This window comes from Podarcis raffonei, chromosome 9 (genome assembly GCF_027172205.1).
Source record: "Podarcis raffonei isolate rPodRaf1 chromosome 9, rPodRaf1.pri, whole genome shotgun sequence".
Lineage (NCBI taxonomy): Eukaryota > Metazoa > Chordata > Lepidosauria > Squamata > Lacertidae > Podarcis > Podarcis raffonei.
The window spans coordinates 56,870,016-56,888,820 of NC_070610.1; the positions used below are offsets into that span (position 1 = coordinate 56,870,016).

Genomic DNA, 18,805 nt, shown 5'->3' on the forward strand with positions numbered 1-18,805 from the left:
CAGATATTTGAAACTAAAAATTATAACCCATGAACTTAAAAAAAAAGAGCTTATAAATTACCTGTCACGAACGCATTTAGCACACATGGACCCACCATAGGCTCTGCTAACATGCTTCTTTGTTTTTGACAGCCTCATAAGAACTTTAGGGCGAACAGCACGAACCTGTAGGAAGTGATAAATACAGTTGTATAACCCACAATCTGCATGATTTGCAGTCTTAGGCTTGTTAAAAGACAATCAAATGAAGAGACAATAGGCATATAATAGTATGAAGCACTCTTGTCCTGCTTGCAGGCTTTTCACGAGCATCTGGTTGGAGACTGAGACCAGGATGGACTAGATAGGCCTTATGTCTGTTGCAGCTGGGCTTTTATTTTCTTAAATAACTTTAAGACATTATAAGCAGCTAAGAACATGCACTTTGTTTTTTGAATGGCAGACATATATATTTTTCTAAGAACCAGGGAAATCTTTTGAAAGACAGTACTTTTACACTAAAATTGCTTTGCTACTTAGTGCTTCCCTTAAGCAACCTTCCACAACGTTGAGGAAATCAATTTTAAAGTCTTAGTTAAAACAATATTGAATATAGATATTCTCTTCAGATATTCACTTCACTAAATGCACACAGTCAATAATTAATTTCTCTTTCATTTCTTCACTACCTGTTCACTTGCCCTCTTAAACCACATCAGAATTCAATTCTGTACTGTTACCAGACTGTATGCACACCATTATGTTAAAAACAGCAGCAATTTATTAGCATGTTATTTTCAGCAGTAAAGCACTTCCAATTCTGTAATAATGGTTCACTGTTATTACCATGAAATAAACTATTCCTGTTTTGTCACAATGTAAAGGGGGGGGAAGCAATTGCTACTTAGTTGTGGAAAATAAGGGGACAAATGAAAGAGGCAACTCTACATAGCTAATTTTAGCTAAGATGGAAGAGGTATTTTCTGTTTCAGATCTACCTGGACACCACTGATTTTTCTATAATGCTTGAAATTAACGAAGGGGCACACTTATAGTTTCAGCTCTAAGATGCTATAGCAAATGACCTACATTGTTATAGTCCAACAGTGCATTAGGCACTGGCTTGAGCATCATGCCAACAATGAAATTGCAAATGTATTAACAAGCAATTGCCTATGCAACACTAGATTTTTACAGGCAAGATGGGGGGGGGGGGAGATTTACCTAAGAACCACATATACCAGATTTTCCAATATAAAGTGGGCAATGAGCTAGAGTTCCTGTCTTTATCTAGGATGCCAGTCAACACAAGTAGAAGAGAATACACTTACACCACGAAGTCTTCCTGGGCACACGCCGCATGCAGACTTCGGTGCCTTGCCCACTTTCTTGGTGTACAAATAAACAATCCTGTTGCCTGGTGTCCGGGATCTGCATCAACCAAAGAAACAGTCATTTAATTTAAGTGTTAGAAAATTTATTTAACAAGAATACAATCATTTAATAATAGGATTTTACTTACAGCCTGGTCTTGTTAGAGGCTGTGTTGTAGGACAACCTACGTCGGTATGTTAGACGCTGGACCATCGTGTCTAAACAAGGGAAGAAAATGCAGTGAGAGAAGGCAGAATTCTAAGCAGAGTATGAGACAGAGAAAACACACACACACCCAATTGCCAGTGTTACATGACTATTCTGTCATTCAAATGAGATAGAGGTAACATAGTTTCTCACCAATTCCCTGTGGGGTATGATGGGTAGGCTAAAAGAAATAATAACTGGCACATGAAAGTTCTTCCCAATTCAAGTCTCATACTTTATTTTGTAAAATTAATATATTGCTTGATTGCAAAACAGCAACAACACCCCAAAGCAGTTAGCCATTTTACCACAGCAACACAGTTTGCAATCAAGGTGGTGTATGATCACATTTGCCATTCCTCCAATGAACTAAGTGTATTGCTTAGGGTTTATTGACTACCCTCAAAACAACCCTGGAGAGTGAGGTTTAGAGAGACCACAAAACTGGTGAACTTCATGGCAGAAATAAATGCTGTATTTTAACTCTTACCCAAGCCAACGCTTCAGAAACCACAGGCACATCACTCTTGCAGTTCGGCTTGGTTTCCCCACTCACCCACCCGCCGCCAATTACCCCGCATTTTTAAGGGAGAATATCTCAAAATCGATTCCCCGGTGATTCTGCATGGAGAAGGAAGAGACCGAACCCAGATGCTAAATAATATATCCTCGGCCCTTTATTTCTCGCAGTGAAAACTGGGCATCGAACGCGCCGTTGGATAGGGAGAAAACACATTTTATTTAGCCTTCCGCCCGACTGCGAGAGAACTGGAGAGCCCGCGATTATTCATAGCTCTGCGCGGCTTCGGAGACTAGAAGGCCTCGCTCAAGACTGTGCGAGGCGGAGAGGCCTGCACGCAAGACTCCCACCCAGGCGCCGGCCTCTCCTGGCTTGCTCGCTGACATACACCCCTCGTCCTTCACCCCAAGCTCCCAAGTACTCTCCGACGTACCCGCAAGGCCCCTCAAGCCCTCCCTGCCGCGGATGGAAACGGATTAAGCCAAGCTCCGCGAAAGAGACAGACTGAATCGCTCTTACCTGGAATGGGAGCCGGCACCGGAAGAGGAAGCAGACGCTAGCGCGCGGGTCAAAGTTCAAGCGCCGGCGCCAAGACCCGGAAGTACGTTGACGTATTACTTCGTTCTTGTTGCTAGGACGCCATAGAGTAGACCGAACTGGGCGCCGCCATCTTGTACGGCAACTGCAGGAGGAGGAACCTGAGTGTTTTCTTCAACTTGGAAGGGAGGAGTTATGCAGCTTTCTTATTTTCACCCTTTGCCATGGTTCCCAGGGCATCTTGCAAAAAAATAAAACAAAACAACAGAATGAAAACATACTAAAAAACCTGCAGTTTTAATACAGCGGCATAAAACAATTAAAACTAGTTCAAGTTAAAACCTGGTAAAATGAAATGGCTCAGCACTGAAATGATATTGGTGTAGTCACTTTTATAGACCTACTCTGTTCTGAGCATTGTTTATAAAAACGCCTCTTCTCTGATCTTCCGCTTCATCAACATGGGGGCCTTTTTTGCAGGATGATTGGTGATATGTAAGGGGGTTTTTTTCTGCAGAAAATGTTCCGCTTTTATACATGGCTTCATAAAATTATTTAGTAACATAATGAAAACACAATATACATTCCAGTTAAATTGGGAAAATGGAATGGAGACAATAATGTTAAAATATAAAACTTGTAATTACCATTTTTCAGGAATTTTAATTAGAGTTTTCAGCACTTTTATTTTATCCCTTCATGCTGCAATCCTAAACACACTTATTAGGGAATAAGCCTCAATGATCAGTGGAACTTTGAGAAAACATGCGTAGGGTTTTACTGTTAAAATATCTAGATAATATATGGGAAGTGTATGCTATTGAGGTACAATATCTTAAAATATTTACAACCATTCCAATAAAAATAATTTCCAAGTAAAGCTGTGCATTTTATTTTAGTATGACATTAAAACCACACAAAGTGCATTTTGTTGCTTTCCCTATTCCCCATTAAAATATTTTAGTTCAAGTACTTTTGGCTATTGGAGAAACTTTTCAGATATTTACACAGCACATAAAATGAAGAAGGCACACTTTAAATTTTGTAAGTGTAAGTTTTTTTAGTTTTTTAAAGAGCATGCTAAATCAGATCTTCAATTTATGGCAGTTGTGGTTTTTTTAAAGCACATAGTACTGACGATGCCTGAAAGCACAACCCAAGCATATTTAAAACAATGTGATATACCTGTGCAAGTGATTTTTCACTGACTAAGGTACAGGGTGGCAAATGGTAGCCCATGGACATAAGTATGGACCTTGCCCCTAACATAAGTAACACCCTTCTACCCTGTCAAACCTGTTATGATTCATCAGGTAAGTCCTAGGCTGAGGAGATAGCAGCTGTTAGAACTCTCCAGCCAGCTGTGTTCATTAACCATAAACTACAAAGAGAAAGGATGGGAAATAGTAGGAAACAGAACTTGCATGGTTGCCGGGCAACACATAAAAGATCTCATATTACTGTTATAATCATGAAGCAAAAATGATAGTCACGTGGTTGCTTAGCAACCACTCCCTTTCCAAGCTTTAGCCCTGCCGACATGAATTTTGGCTTAACGGTTATATTTCTGCCATCATTATACTTGAAATTTACTATGGCCTTGAGAGAAACAACAGCCGCTGTGCTACCGCACCTGCCCAGGCATACCTTCTTCCTATCAGCTTGTTTAGTGGCCTTGCTGGCTCAGAATGCTTTGTATTAAAACCAGCTGATATGTCAACTGTGAGCTTATCTAGACAGAGATAGCCTTGCGCTTAGATTACTGTAATGCATTGAATGTGGGGCTGTCTTTGAAAATAGTTTGCAAATTTCATTTTGGTCAAAATAAGGCAGCAAAATCGTTAACCGGGATTAGAATGTATGAACACATTGCCTCAGTGTTTTGTCATTTGTCCTGGCTTCCATTCTATTTCTATTCCCAATTCAAGTGTTGGTATTGAAGGCTGAAGCCTTATCCTTGCCAGGGAATCGTTTGCCTGCGTCCCCAGGGCCGAAGAGAGAGAGCAAAAAGCACCAGGAAAGATTCTTCTTTGGAGAAAAAAGTTTTATTGAAATCTGTGCACAGAGGTGGCCAGTGGGATCGTTCCCAAAAGACTGGCCCATAGATACAAATAAACAAGCATCTTTATACCTGAGAGTCTGCCCATCTCTTCCCACCTCTTCAAATTCTCCAATCAGCTAGCAAGGTTAAGCTTATTCCCTTATATGGCATATGGCTATCTGACCAGCTAAGCCCCCCCCCTCCTTCCCTTGTTCGTGTGTTCTTCTCTTGCGTTACTGCAACAGGAAGCGTGTGCAGGAAGCGGCCCCCTTGTCCTGTCTGGCCACATACGGTAAATAGGTGCGGTTTCTGCTTAGCTGGCAAGCACAGGAAATGGCCTTGCTGCTGTTTGCTAGCAACTGCAAAGCAAGATTAAGAGAGGATTTACTGAATTTACTTCAGGAATTTACTTCAGGTACAAGGTGCAGGGATTACTGATAGCAACCCTTCTTAGGCACAAAGTGCAACCCCTACACCTCTCCCTTCACTCCCTCCTCTTCTTATGAACAACCTAATACTTAGGTTCGTTCTGGCCTCTCGGGTTCATAGTATTCCTGGAGGAGAGCAGTGAGGGTCATGACACGGGGCCCCATCATGCGGGACATCATCTTCCCCATCATATTTTGCATACATTGCATCAAGCAGGGCATACAGAAGCAGAAAAGCAGTAAGATTATAACAGGTCCAGCAATTAAAACGATAACATGACGAAACCAACTGCTGTCAGGCAACCAGGAGTACAACCAACTCCACGGATCCCCACCATCAGAGGGTTTCAAAGGATTTTGAGCTATCATTTGTTCCATGTGGTCTATGGTTGCAGAAATGCTGACATTATTATCTGGGACATATCTATTTTATTGCTGAAGGGCCCACTGATACTCGTGCTCTATCAGCTGCCTTGCTTCTTGGGAGGTTGTGTCCCACCTCTCTGAGGAGGAGCCTATTATCTTAACCAATTTTCCCACCTGTTCTTGTGGATGCTTAATACTCTCATGATTTCTTCCCAACACACTGTATCCGAAAGGGGCTTCTCCCTCTACATATATTAACATACACCCACAGGAATATATATCCACCCTTGCAGAGGCCTGACACACGGCTGGCCCCAATATCAAAAGTCCTGGCGGTGCCTTAAAATTTGCTGGGGAAAAAAGTCTCTACGTTGGGGACGCTGCCCGCGGGCGTCCCTCCCATCCACTTGTCCAGCCGTGCATAGAAGTGTCAGCGTCCGGAGTGACACCAGCAGGGCAGTTGTCTGGCGCTCTTCTGGAGATGGTCAGCTTCAGAGGATCATCAGGATTTGGTGTAACTGTCCAATCTAAAATAGCCTTCTTCACTTAAGTGTGGTGGACCCAAGGGGTGAGGTCAGCAACTTTAACAGCAGTGGGCCTGGGTCCACCTGTTAAGAAAAGAGAAAATCTCGGGAGAATTACTGCACATAATTATCAAACTGCACATTTTGACTAGCATGGGGGGGGGTTATTGCAAAACTGAGTGGACAAAGGCTGGTCCATTGTCAGATCCTATTGACCTAGGTAGTCCATAGCGGGGAATGATCTTCTGTAACAGGCACCTGGTTACCTCGGACGCCCCCTCAGTTCTGGTAGGCCAAGCTTCAACCCATCCTGTATACGTGCAGATCGTCACGAATAGGTAGCGGTATAGTTCACAGCGGGGCAATTCAGTGAAATCCACAACAAGGTCTTCCAAGGCTACCACTGCATAGCCTGCTTTTCGCTGTCCAGCCTTAACAAAGCTGCTTCCATCCACAAACCACGAAGGCCAATGGGGGTTTGCTTCATCTTTGAGGTCAGGCCTGCTAAAATATTCTTCATCCATTGCTTCAATGCAATCGTGCATCTGCTCCTCACCTTCTCCTACCGGCTCTGGTAGCTGGGTTGAGGGCGGTGGTGACCTGAAACTTCAAACGCGGATGCAGCAGTAACATCTGGCACTTTCTCATCTTTGCTTGGGAGAGGAAATAGGTACCCTTCATGTCAAGCAGAGCTGGGACTGCATGCGGGGTCACACAAACAGTGTCTTTGGCCAAAAGTAAATTTGTCTGCTTTGTTCAGTAGGGTGGCTACTGCCACAACTGCTCTCATGCACGGCGGTAAGCCTTGTTCTGTAGGCGTCAGGCGCTCAGATAGGTATGCCACTGGCTGTTGCCAGCTTCCCAATTTTTGGCACAAAACCCCTTTCGCTGTCCCTTGGTCCTCATCCACGAATAGAGTAAAGGGTTTCTCAGGGTTTGGGATGCCAAGCGCTGGGGCTTGCTGTAGTGCCTTCTTCAAATCCACGAAGGCTTACTGTTGTTCTGTGCCTCAAACAAAGGGGTCTCTCTCAGTTCCTCTGGTTGACTCATGTAGAGGCTTGGCAATGATGCTGTAATTAAATATCCATATCCTACAAAATCCTGCAGACCCCAGAAAGCCACGGAGTTCTTTGGTTCTGGTATCAGGATAATAGCCTGCTTCCTTTCTTCACTGGTAACAAAAGGGTGTTCCACTATGATTGGCATTGCCTCAAGATCCTATGTTGGAGCAGTCGCTCTAGATGCACCCACACTCCTTCAGTCGCCCTTCGTGGGATGGGATACTTATTTACTGCAACAGGATTGACAAATGGCTTGGGCTTCACGATTATTGGTGGGATATTCTTTGCCATTCCTGGGGGGTTACCTTCAGCCCATACCGTGGGGTTCACTTGTTCCAGAATACTGGCGGGGATGGGTCCCTCCTCTTCTTTTACCATCATGAGGCGCCAGTACTCCCTCAGGGGTGCCTCCACAACCAGTTCCCCAAGTGACATAGTGGACAATGTGGCTTCTCCCGATGGCTTAAAAATAATTTGGGCTTGCAACTTTACCAACAAATCTCTTCCTAATAATAGAATAGGGCATTCTCTCTTCCAGTGCCCTTCCTGTCGGCAGATGGCGCACTGATTCCTCCCCAGACGGCTTCGCCCTCCTCCCCGGGCACTTCCTCTTTCCTGAGGGGTGGGTGTGGTAGCCTGTAATGCCATCAACTTCTCTGTTTGATACTTCTCCTTTTTTCTCTGGGCCTCCTCATCTCTCTGATTGTAAGTGGTTTGAGCTATTTCCAACATCTATTCCAGCCCATGGCCGATGAACCCCTCAGGCTTCTGGATTTTTTCTTTTGGCGAATATCGGACGCTGCCTGAGCTACAAAGGCAGCCTTTATAATGGGGCGTTGGCAATATCATCTGGGTTCTCCTCAAAGGTAGGGTTCTAATTTCTCCAATTGCACACATCAGCACTTGAAAAAGGCACATGTTGGACTGTATAAGTGCGTGGTGGTGCTTCCCCACCCTGTCCTGGGGGGCCTGGTGGGTCATACACTCTGCGTAGAGGCATCATTGCAGTCCCACCCTTTTTCTGTGCCTTATGGGACTTATGGAGGGACGCCCTGGTTGCTGCTTCTATCCATTTCTCTCGCATAGGGTTGTACATACTGTTGCAATCTCAATGTCTGATACCGTGTCCACCTTTTTTCCTTTCGTTGCTAACTCAATTAGTCCCTTCATAAACTCCTCATCATCCTCTTCCTCTTTGCTCTCTAATTCATCAACCTTGGAGGGTTCAGGCTGAGGGCCGGCTCCTCCCTGGTCCTGGGGCCCTGGGCCTGGGGGATTCGCTAGAGGGGCAGTTGGTGGAGCATAGGGTGGCGGCGGTTTAATGACTTCCCCCCCTTCTCCTTCCGGTTCTGGTATCACCGGGGGGGCCTTTCTGACTTCCCTGCCGGTCGGACTGCACATATTGTATTTTGTGGGGCGTCGCCTCGGCAGGCTTTCAGCCACGGTGGATTCTTTTCTACATTGGTTTTCCAGGTAGAAATATAAGGGATCTGGTCTGGGTGGACGTTCAAGATATTTTGATATAGTGGGTTGATTAGTTGCAAATTAAATCTGCCCTCCGAGGGCCAATTAGTTCCTTGGGTGGGCCAATCAACCTCACATAATGTCCTCATCCTCTCTCTTCTCAATTTGAACCCAATCATCATGCTTCGTAGCTGCTTTCCAGTTGGTTAAAAAGCATTTCAGAGGACTACGTTGGCTTGCCCCAGACCCCATTTTTCAGATACTCCGCTCCTAACCGGGCTTAAGATCCTTTCACACTCCACACACTACAGACTGTGACTTGGCGAACTCGCGTTGCTAAGAAATGCACAGCCCTGCAATCGCTCGGCCAAGGGGACGCTAAGCCCCGGCCCACACTTGACAATTCAGCCACTGGAGTATCTGACATGCAACATACAAAACACACCCCAATATAATTCCAACATGCAACACACAAAACACACCAAAATAATTTTCCCTCTGTTTCCCCTTTCCCCAACCTTACTGGCGGCACTCTACTGCCACCTCTGTTTCCCCTTTTCCCTTTTCCCGTCTGGCGGGGCGGCACCTTATTGCCACGGCCAGTTCCTTTGTTCCTTTTCTGGCGGCACTCTACTGCTCACAGCCAGACCCTTTCCTGGCGGCACTCTACTGCTCACAGCCAGGTGAAGCTGATCGGGCTTCGTCCCTTGCCCTTCCCTTAGGGCTTACCTGTTCCGCTGCGGACCTCTCCTTCGGCCGTCCTCTTTTCTCCCTCGACCAGGTGTCTCCACTCCGGAGCGGTGTGGCCGGCTCCCCCCACGAACAGGCAGGGGTGCGCACTTGGAGCCGCGAACGCCGGTCCGGGGCTGTTCACCTAGGTCGGGCCTGGCCCTCCCCGGCCCCCTGGGGTGGGGCGATTCCCGGCCAACGCACCAAAATGAAGGCTGAAGCCTTATCCTTGCCAGGGAATCGTTTGCCTGCGTCCCCAGGGCCGAAGAGAGAGAGCAAAAAGCACCAGGAAAGATTCTTCTTTGGAGAAAAAAGTTTTATTGAAATCTGTGCACAGAGGTGGCCAGTGGGATCGTTCCCAAAAGACTGGCCCATAGATACAAATAAACAAGCATCTTTATACCTGAGAGTCTGCCCATCTCTTCCCACCTCTTCAAATTCTCCAATCAGCTAGCAAGGTTAAGCTTATTCCCTTATATGGCATATGGCTATCTGACCAGCTAAGCCCCCCCCTCCTTCCCTTGTTCGTGTGTTCTTCTCTTGCGTTACTGCAACAGGAAGCGTGTGCAGGAAGCGGCCCCCTTGTCCTGTCTGGCCACATACGGTAAATAGGTGCGGTTTCTGCTTAGCTGGCAAGCACAGGAAATGGCCTTGCTGCTGTTTGCTAGCAACTGCAAAGCAAGATTAAGAGAGGATTTACTGAATTTACTTCAGGAATTTACTTCAGGTACAAGGTGCAGGGATTACTGATAGCAACCCTTCTTAGGCACAAAGTGCAACCCCTACACCTCTCCCTTCAGTATTAGCATATAAAGGCATACATAAAGCCCTTAATGGCTTGGGGCCAGGTAACTGAGGATTCCTCCTCCATTTACTTACCCAGACTTTGATATAGTCTTTGGAGACGCTTCTCCAGGTGTCCCTGCCAGATGAGTTGTGGTGGGAGGCTACTCCAAGCAGCTATACAGGAATGTTCCTCCAAGCAGCTTTACATTATTATTTTTTTGTCTCCACTATGCACAACCTACAAGAAAAAAGAGGTCAAGGTGTGCTGCATGGAGATTGCTGCCCTTTTTTGTTCTGCTGTCTGGCTGAAGAGGACACAAGTGTGAAGAAATGAAAGAGAAATTAATTATTGACAGTGTCTGCATTTACGGAAATGGAATGCATTTCAGAAGTGCAATTTTCTTCTTGGGGGGTGGGCGGAGTATGTTTCGTGACTACAGTATCCTGAATCGAATGTGAGCATTCATTCTCTTCTGTTTCATCGCTATACAGCCTTCTTTGCAAGCGAGCAGGCAGCCATTGCAAAGCAACTACAGGGACTGGCAGTGAGACCCCTACTAGAGCATTGCTGTTGGCAGATGCCCAATGAGGCAAAACCCAATGCCAGCCCTAAGCACAAGACATGGTTTATTTATACTGTCTCTTTACATGTATTTCCTGTGAGACCACCCATATTTAATTTGCAGAGGCGCTGAGGTTCTACCTTCATTTTCACTGCAGCAGTGCTAATCACCTAATGTCAGAACTATTGTTGCTGTTGCTATTATTATTATATTAAGAAACTCTACCTTTTGCTCACATGCTATTGACTACTCTAGGTTTTGGATATCGGATGATCCATTCCAGATATCCACAGAAGTATGTTCCCCCAGCATAACATGGGTGCAACAGGGCTTTTGACTGACTTTTAAACCTTCATCCTTCTTATCACACTCCAGAAGACTTTTTAAACATGTCGGACAATCCTCTCGCCTTGCGGTATGTATGATTCCCTGGATGGGGTCAACAGGTTCCAAAGTAAGCTGTCTTCCCAGACCCTGTGATGTCTGATGCCATCATTATCTGCTTCTGCTTTCGTCTTTTAAATAGCATGCTTTCAAAAAGCTTTGATGTGTGCTCATGGCCTTATTTATAAATTTGTAACTTACAGTTTGTTGTGAAATAGCCTCTCTGTATGATATCTATATAATTATTATTTTGGTTAATTATTGGCTGTTTTCAAATGCAAATTTTAGACACCCAACGTTTCTCAGTCTCATGAAATAATGAGAAGAATATGTATGAACTAGATATGCAAGCTCATTTTAAAAGGAACACATTTTAGACCACAAGTGAGTTTCAGAGCAATTAGAGTATTTAATTTGAACTTTCTGGGTCCAGAGAACCCTAAGGGGAGGAAAGAAACCAATTAAATTAAATTAAATAATAATGCCCTAAATAGAAAAATGTAACAGGATCCAATTGTTCAAGAACAACACTTAAATTGCTGATAAAGGAATTTGGAAATATTTTATAAAGGCAACACTTTGCTACTGTATTCGTATCTTTAAACAATAGTGCTGATGTTAGTTGGACATGACAGATTTGGGCCACATGTTCAACTGACAGAAATCCTAACATTAAAAGAAAAGAAAAGAAAAGTTCTAGAAATATGGAAAGGGAGGTTTTCCAATTTGCATAAAAACTTGACTGAAGTATTTAAAATGTAACAAACGCAGTGCATTTTACAGAAGTAATGGGGCTATCATGAGGTACTTTTAAGTAATATTTTAATGGGTCCCTCCCCCCCAAAAAGATATTTGTCCAAGTGCCCTACATGTACTTTAGGAATGCATACAGAACCAGTGTGGAATGTACCACCCTAAGTGAGCCTTACAATGTAAGGAGCCAAATTCCACAGTACTTCCCATTTTCCCAGTTCCTCCATCTATGTGTGCCATTATACCAAATAACTGTCTCGTGAGGAGGAATTAAAGAACCTTTCAATGAGGGTGAAAGAGGAGAGTGCAAAACATGGTCTGAAGCTCAACATCAAAAAAACGAAGATCATGGCCACAGGTCCCACCACCTCCTGGCAAATAGAAGAGGAAGAAATGGAGGCAGTGAGAGATTTTACTTTCTTGGGTTCCATGATCACTACAGATGGTGACAGCAGCCACAAAATTAAAAGATGCCTGCATCTTGGGAGAAAAGCAATGACAAACCTAGACAGCATCTTAAAAAGCAGAGACATCACCTTGCCAACAAAGGTCCATATATTTAAAGCTATGGTTTTCCCAGTAGTGATGTATGGAAGTGAGAGCTGGACCATAAAGATGGCTCATCGCTGAAAAATGGATGCTTTTGAATTATGTTGCTTGAGGAGACTCCTGAGAGTCCCATGGACTGCAAGAAGATCAAACCTATCCATTCTGAAGGAAATCAGCCCTCAGTGCTCACTGGAAGGGCAGATCGTGAAGCTGAGGCTCTAATACTTTGGCCACCTCATGAGAAGAGAAGACTCCCTGGAAAAGACCCTGATGTTGGGAAAGATGGAGGGCACAAGGAGAAGGGGACAACAGAGGACGAGGTGCTTGGACAGTGTTCTCGAAGCTACCAACATGAGTTTGACCAAAATGTGGGAGGCAGTGGAAGACAGGAGTGCCTGGTGTGCTCTGGTCCATAGGGTCACGAAGAGTCAGACACGACTAAAGAACAAAAGTATGCATGATGTCTGTTTTGTGCTTCAGTTCTAAGGCTGTCACTGGGGGCGCCCAGTGGACAGCGGCTCCATGAGCGGAGAATAAACTTAGAACTGCTTCCTTCTATTGAAGTGAATAAGGAAGATGCCGTGTCCTCCTAGCAACCCAGAGCTAATTGCTGGGTAATAGTGGAACACACCAGAAACAATTATTTGTTGATTACATGCCATACCAAACTGTGGATTGTTAGCATTCTCCATATACATGGACTGTCAAGTCAGTCATAGGTCAAGGGCCAAAGATATATGATTCCCACTCAGAAGGGTATACAGTACATAAATAATATCAAAAAGACATTTCAAAACTTTGCTTATATACACACACCCCAAAAGAGGGGTGGAATTCATTGGGGGTCTATTTATTTTAAAGCTGCAATGAACAAGGTCTTGTTCCACATACAGGCAGCAGGACATGGAGAAAGTATTCAGATGGCGAATGTAACTGATGTTAGGCTGGTGTGGGAGGAGGCAGTCCTTCAACTAGTCTGGTCACAAACCCATCTGGAGCTTCATAGCTAATCACCAGCACCTTGGATAAAACTATAAATTTAAAATAATTAAATAACTGCAATCTGTGCAACTAAGAGGCTCAGCTAGGAATCAGGAACTCTCCAATTCGAATCTCACCTGAACACCTGAAGTGCCTGCCGACTGTTTCTTCTCCCCACACCTACTGCAGTTTGCAATATTTACTGGGGGTGGGGGTGGGCGGCAGTAGTATTTATAAGATTGTTGTAAAGATTGACAAGATAATGTGCCAAACACCTGGGTTGGTACACAGATAGTACAAACTGATGCATGTCTGCTCCGAAGTGAGTCCAGTGTGGCTTTCTTTCAGGTAAGTCTATTTCAAATTGCAGCCTCATCAGCAATCTGCATACTAAGTATTATTATTATTAACTCTACTGCATTTCTGAAAGAATCATACACAACAAGAGCACCATTTTCCTTTCCTTTTTAGCCATCTAACATTTGTCTGTGTTGGCATCTATTCACACACACCTTAATTTAACCACTCCCCAGCATGGACCTGTGAAGATTGGGTGATGTTAAAAGGATCCAAAGTTCATTTCCACTTCAATGGTGCATGTTCAACAAACAAAAATATTTTGTAGCAAGGAGGTAAACAGTTTAGCAGAAGGCAGCCCCTCACATGCATACAAACATACGTACCATTGCATTTGGACTGGAACTTTTTCCTGTGTTTTTTTTTAAATGTCACAACCCCGTAAGAAAGAGAATTAAAACCCTGTTATTTTAATTTACATCTACCCACAAGATAAGTAAAGTTATCATTGAAATTCTAATTAAATAGGATGATTGACTAAGGTAGGACATCAAAGAAAAGAAGTGAATATGATAAGTCGAAGTCTTATTAATTAGTCCGCATGGAAGAAATTCCAGAGACGTCAAGCTGAGGCTGCTGCAAGGAGGAAAAATAGCAGACAAGAAATGTGTGTTTCTTTGAAGTTAGGAATGGAGATAGTGATGGAGGTAATTGTGTCTGACTGGATCCAGTAATGAAGAGCCGTAAATCAGACCTAGGAATCGGAGGCAAGAGTCTGGTAACGAATATGGTTGCCCCCCTGCTGTGAAGAAACAGAATGCAGAGCTGACTAATTGACCCAGTCTATCTCCCAGTAGCTCCCTGTTATTATTTATTAATTTTTAATTTCTGAATTATTTACGTCCTGGGAAATTATTTTTGACAGCCTGTTAGGAGCGCCAAAGCTAATGGAGGATGAAAGGGCTGCAACCAGAATTAGCAGGGATGCAGTCACAGGCTACTGGATTTAATGATTTTGGAAAGGAAAATTGATTTCACACAGCGTGTCACTTTATACTACTTTAGGGATACACCAGCTATTTTATTAATTGAGGAATAACCAACTCAGAAGTATATTTGAAGTGTAAATGAATTGCAGGCCTCAGCTATTTATTCTTTCCCCACCGCATACACATTTGAGGGAGAGCAATGAGTTTGCTTAAAGTTGCTAATTAAAACCAACAGAGGTGGAGATCCTATTGAACCCTTGTTGGGGCTTTTTTTTTTTGCCCTGGGAGGGTGGAAATCATTCTATCCCAGGAAAATTTGTAAACCTTCTGCACTTTTCAAGTTACATTCCTTTCTCCTCGTGACAAAGCCCAGTCATGTAAACCTTCCATGTTTTCGTCTCACAGGAATCACGCTGGATGGACTTTAACACCCATCCCTAGGACTGGAACCCGCCATGAAAGATGGTCAGTCGGGACTGTACAGCGGTATTTCAGGCTGTTAGTTTGAGCAGGAGGACAGACACTGTGATAAAGTCAACAAACTGCCTCAAAGTTTTGTGATGGCTTTCTAAATCCCAGAAAGCCACAGTCTGAATCAGGTTACAGCCATTAAATTGGGCTGTTTGCATATTGCCATTTCTGTGCTTTTCTATACTGGCCAAAGTTAACTGTCATGTCAGAAGTTCAATAAATCCTACATGCAAACAATCTCTTGAATGTGGCAGAGAAAACCCCCAGCCCATAGGGCTAGTCCGACCCCTTTCTCAAGAGTATGTCAAGGAAACAGTAAGATTTATTCATGCATTGCAAACACAGTGATCTAGTGATCATTATTGACACAGACCAGAAATGTTTTCTGATCTCAAATCCACATAGAACAAACATGATTCCATGGAAGAAGCTGGGACAGGAAAATATTTTCTTGCTACCTGCTCCCCCCCCCGGGGGGGAAGGCTTTCCAAGAATTTCCTGTAGTATCATAGCAGTGTCCCTATTTTCCAGAGACATCCCTGATTTAGAGAAGCCATCCCAGTTTCTGAGTTGATCCTGGAATGTCTCACTTTTCCTTAGGATGTTCTTATTTTCGATGGAGAAATGTTGGAGGGTATGGAGTTATCCGACCCCCAGCCCGTCTTAAGGCAATCCTTTATAGGGAAGGGTTTTTTAAAAAATGTTTTATTATGTTTTTATATATGTTGGAAGCTGCCCAGAGTGGCTGGGGCAACCCAGTCAGATGTGTCGGATATAAATAGTAAAATTATCATCATGGAATGGGGCATTCCTATTTTCATTGAAGAAATGTTTGAGGATATGTCATAGAGGGTTTGGGGCTGTGGAGCAAGAACAGTAAGGGAACTACCTGCTGCACAGAGATAGCTACTTCTTCCTACTGTTTCTCTTTCTTCAAACTTGTCCCATAGTTAGACACAGTAGGGCTTGCTGGTTTCTTGACTTCAGCAACTGCTTGTCTAAACTGTGAGCAGAATAGGCAGTGTTAAAGAAGAAGATAAGAAGAGTCCTGCTGGATTGGACCAAAGGCCTATTTATCCATAAACAGAGAATACATGTTCTAAAAATGATTCTTTTTGGACTTCATATGGAGATAATTGTGGAAGCAAAGAAAGGTTGTGCTGTAAGGAGTTTATAAGTCATTTAAGCACATCCTCTCAGCTTATTCCTCAGAGCAGTTCATGAGCACTGTGAACATTCCTTTTACTGACAAGAACATGCAAGGCTAGTCTGGGTTTATCTGTTACTTTGTGGATTATACCACTGGCAATTAATGAAGGCAGGAGGATCAAGTCATAGAAAGAGTTATGTGAGATGGCTGACCTGTGGCCTACACTTCAAGCTCTGCGTCTTTATCGCTCCCTCACAGATCCACAATATTCCTGCAGTCCCATTTGGGTGCATGGTTTTACTTATGATTAAGACTAATCAGAGGGCCAGGGACATTAAAACATTAATACAGAGATGTAAGGAATCCTAAATTAGGCCCAATTAAAAGAACTATTTTGTTTACAACAAAATCTTCCACAGGGAAGGTGCTGCTAATGCCGCCAGATGCACAAGGATGGGCCAAAGCATGAATTTTTGGCCATCAACTTTCACAACTTTAAAAGAGGATTAGACAAATTTATGGAATTTGACTGGATACCGTCAATGATGGCTATGTGCTACCTGCCCTGTTGGAGGCAGTGTGCCTTTAAATACCAGTTGCTGGGAATTTAATTAGGAATTCCCAGTTGCTGGGAATTAGATATTCTGCTTGCAGGCTTCCCATGGGCTTCTGCTTGGCCACTCTGACAGACCCTCCAAGTGTCCCTATTTTCCAGGGACATCCTTGATTTAGAGAAGCCATCCCAGTTTTTGATTTGATCCCAGAATGCCCTACTTTTCCATAAGATATCCCTATTTTCATTGGAGAAATGTTGGATGGTAGGCTCTGAGAACAGAGTGATAGACTAGATGGGCCTTTGGCCTGATCTGTCAGAATTCTACTTATCTTCTTAATTCTGCCTATACTTATCCTAATGCAATTATATTTACTTCAGTTTGGTTTACAGTGGTGCTAGCTTTTGGAGGCATAATAGTTACATAGAATGCCTACCTACCATTTAAGATCTTCATCAGACACCCTTCTCTTGCTGTCCATGTCCTCCAAGTTGAGGCAGATGCAGGTCAAGGAGAGGGCTTTTTCTGAGGTGATACCAAAATTATGGAACTCATGTTTGCTGAGCCCAATTTTTGATATTTTTATGTGCCATTTTAGACATGCCTCTTTTTTATTGCGCTTCTAATGATGTCTGAGATTCCTTAATGACTTTAGAGTTGCTATTTGTCTCTGATGAGCTTCTTATCTCATCTCTGTGGTTTACTTTTGTTTAAAATATATTTTTATTGTTTTTATTATTATTGTGAACTGCCCTGAGGATGCCTGACAGTGAAAGGCAGGATATTAAGCCCTTACAAATGCTTGCTGGTAGTTGTCATCATGTAAGATAGCTGTCACCATGTTACTGCCATTTTGTCGCCACTCTCCTTGGAGAGTGTTGTGGGACTACTACCATTGTTATTCTCACTGGCTCCAGTCCTGACGTGACTGCCATTTTGGAGCATGCTCTGTTCCTGCAAGAAGTGTGGCTACTGGGTTTCTATAAGGCCAGTTTACAGAAGCCAAGGAAAGGGAGACGTAACAAGTTGTAATGGAAAAGTAAGGGATCTAAGTGGAATGACTCTGAATCTAGAAAGATAACAGGTAGTGTTGAGCCCAAACGTCTGTCTGAAAGAGGGCACCCTCCCTCATATATCCTGTCCAAGCATTCCCTGTTCCCCAATACAAGCAAGGCATCCATGTCACACAGAACTTTTCACACAGAACCTGCTATTTTCTTAATATACAGGTTTACCTGACCACACTTACCTGCTAATGGTTTTTACCTGCTTATGGTTCGTATTTTGTTCTAGGGGGCTCCCCATCCCTTTCCTTGTAGCATTACCTTGAGAGGGGTTGTGATTTTTGAATCACGCTCTCTGGCGTCAGCCCCTATAATAATGCCTGCCCTCTGGAGGGCAGAACTCCTTTTCAGAAGCTATAGGGGGGTTTCAAGGATGGAGAAGGCCTTCCTGATTACACATGAATCCCAGAATACAGCTGAAGGTATAGATGTGATTCATTTCACATTTCCTTCTACCCCATTGAAATATTCGGTGTATTATTCTTCACAGTTCTGGATCATTTGAGATATAATGAGGAATAGATTGTTTTAAAATATCATTTATTTGCTAAGAGCGTGACCGAACAGCTTATGTGATGTCATGGAATGTTCATTTGGAAAGATTCACACTGTGCAGCATGTGCTATTAGCAAAATGGAAGTGGACAAAGGAGCTTTGGAGTCTAGAAACTATAGCACAGAATTGCTGGGGCCAATAGACTGATGGAAAAGCAGGAAGCCAGAATTTTGGATTCAATTTCAAGCATATTTTTAAACATTGGTGATTGAGAGGCTGAAGGCTCTAATTTTCAGTACTAGAAACTGTATGCCCTGTTGCTTACATGGCAGAATAATCACATACTTCCCTAGATCATTCAGCTGCCTCCTCTCTGTTTCAATATTAAAACAAAGGGTATATTTTTCTGTGCTGTGCAGTGTTCTGGGATTTAAGCTCACAACTCCAATTAAGAGCAACTAATTCCCCACACAGAATATTTACCCCTAAGAGTTGGCTTGATATAATGAGTCATGTGTTTTGCATTTAAGCTCTTAATG

General features: G+C 43.5%; 1 protein-coding gene across 3 annotated transcripts in view; it reads right to left on the bottom strand.

The window, feature by feature from the left end:
* Nucleotides 1-18,805, bottom strand: part of RPL34 (ribosomal protein L34) — a 106,809-nt gene that overhangs the window by 827 nt on the left and 87,177 nt on the right. The window contains exons 1-4 of one of the 3 annotated variants that reach the window (XM_053403852.1): nucleotides 2,600-2,669; nucleotides 1,502-1,571; nucleotides 1,311-1,410; nucleotides 62-165 (exon numbers count right to left, since the gene is read on the bottom strand). In XM_053403852.1, the coding sequence (XP_053259827.1) occupies nucleotides 62-165; nucleotides 1,311-1,410; nucleotides 1,502-1,566 (269 nt within the window). In that variant the 5' untranslated portion in view covers nucleotides 1,567-1,571; nucleotides 2,600-2,669. Of the gene's footprint in view, nucleotides 1-61; nucleotides 166-1,310; nucleotides 1,411-1,501; nucleotides 1,572-2,513; nucleotides 2,670-18,805 lie in introns of those variants that run through there. The other 2 variants (XM_053403853.1, XM_053403854.1) reach the window with 2 other exon arrangements.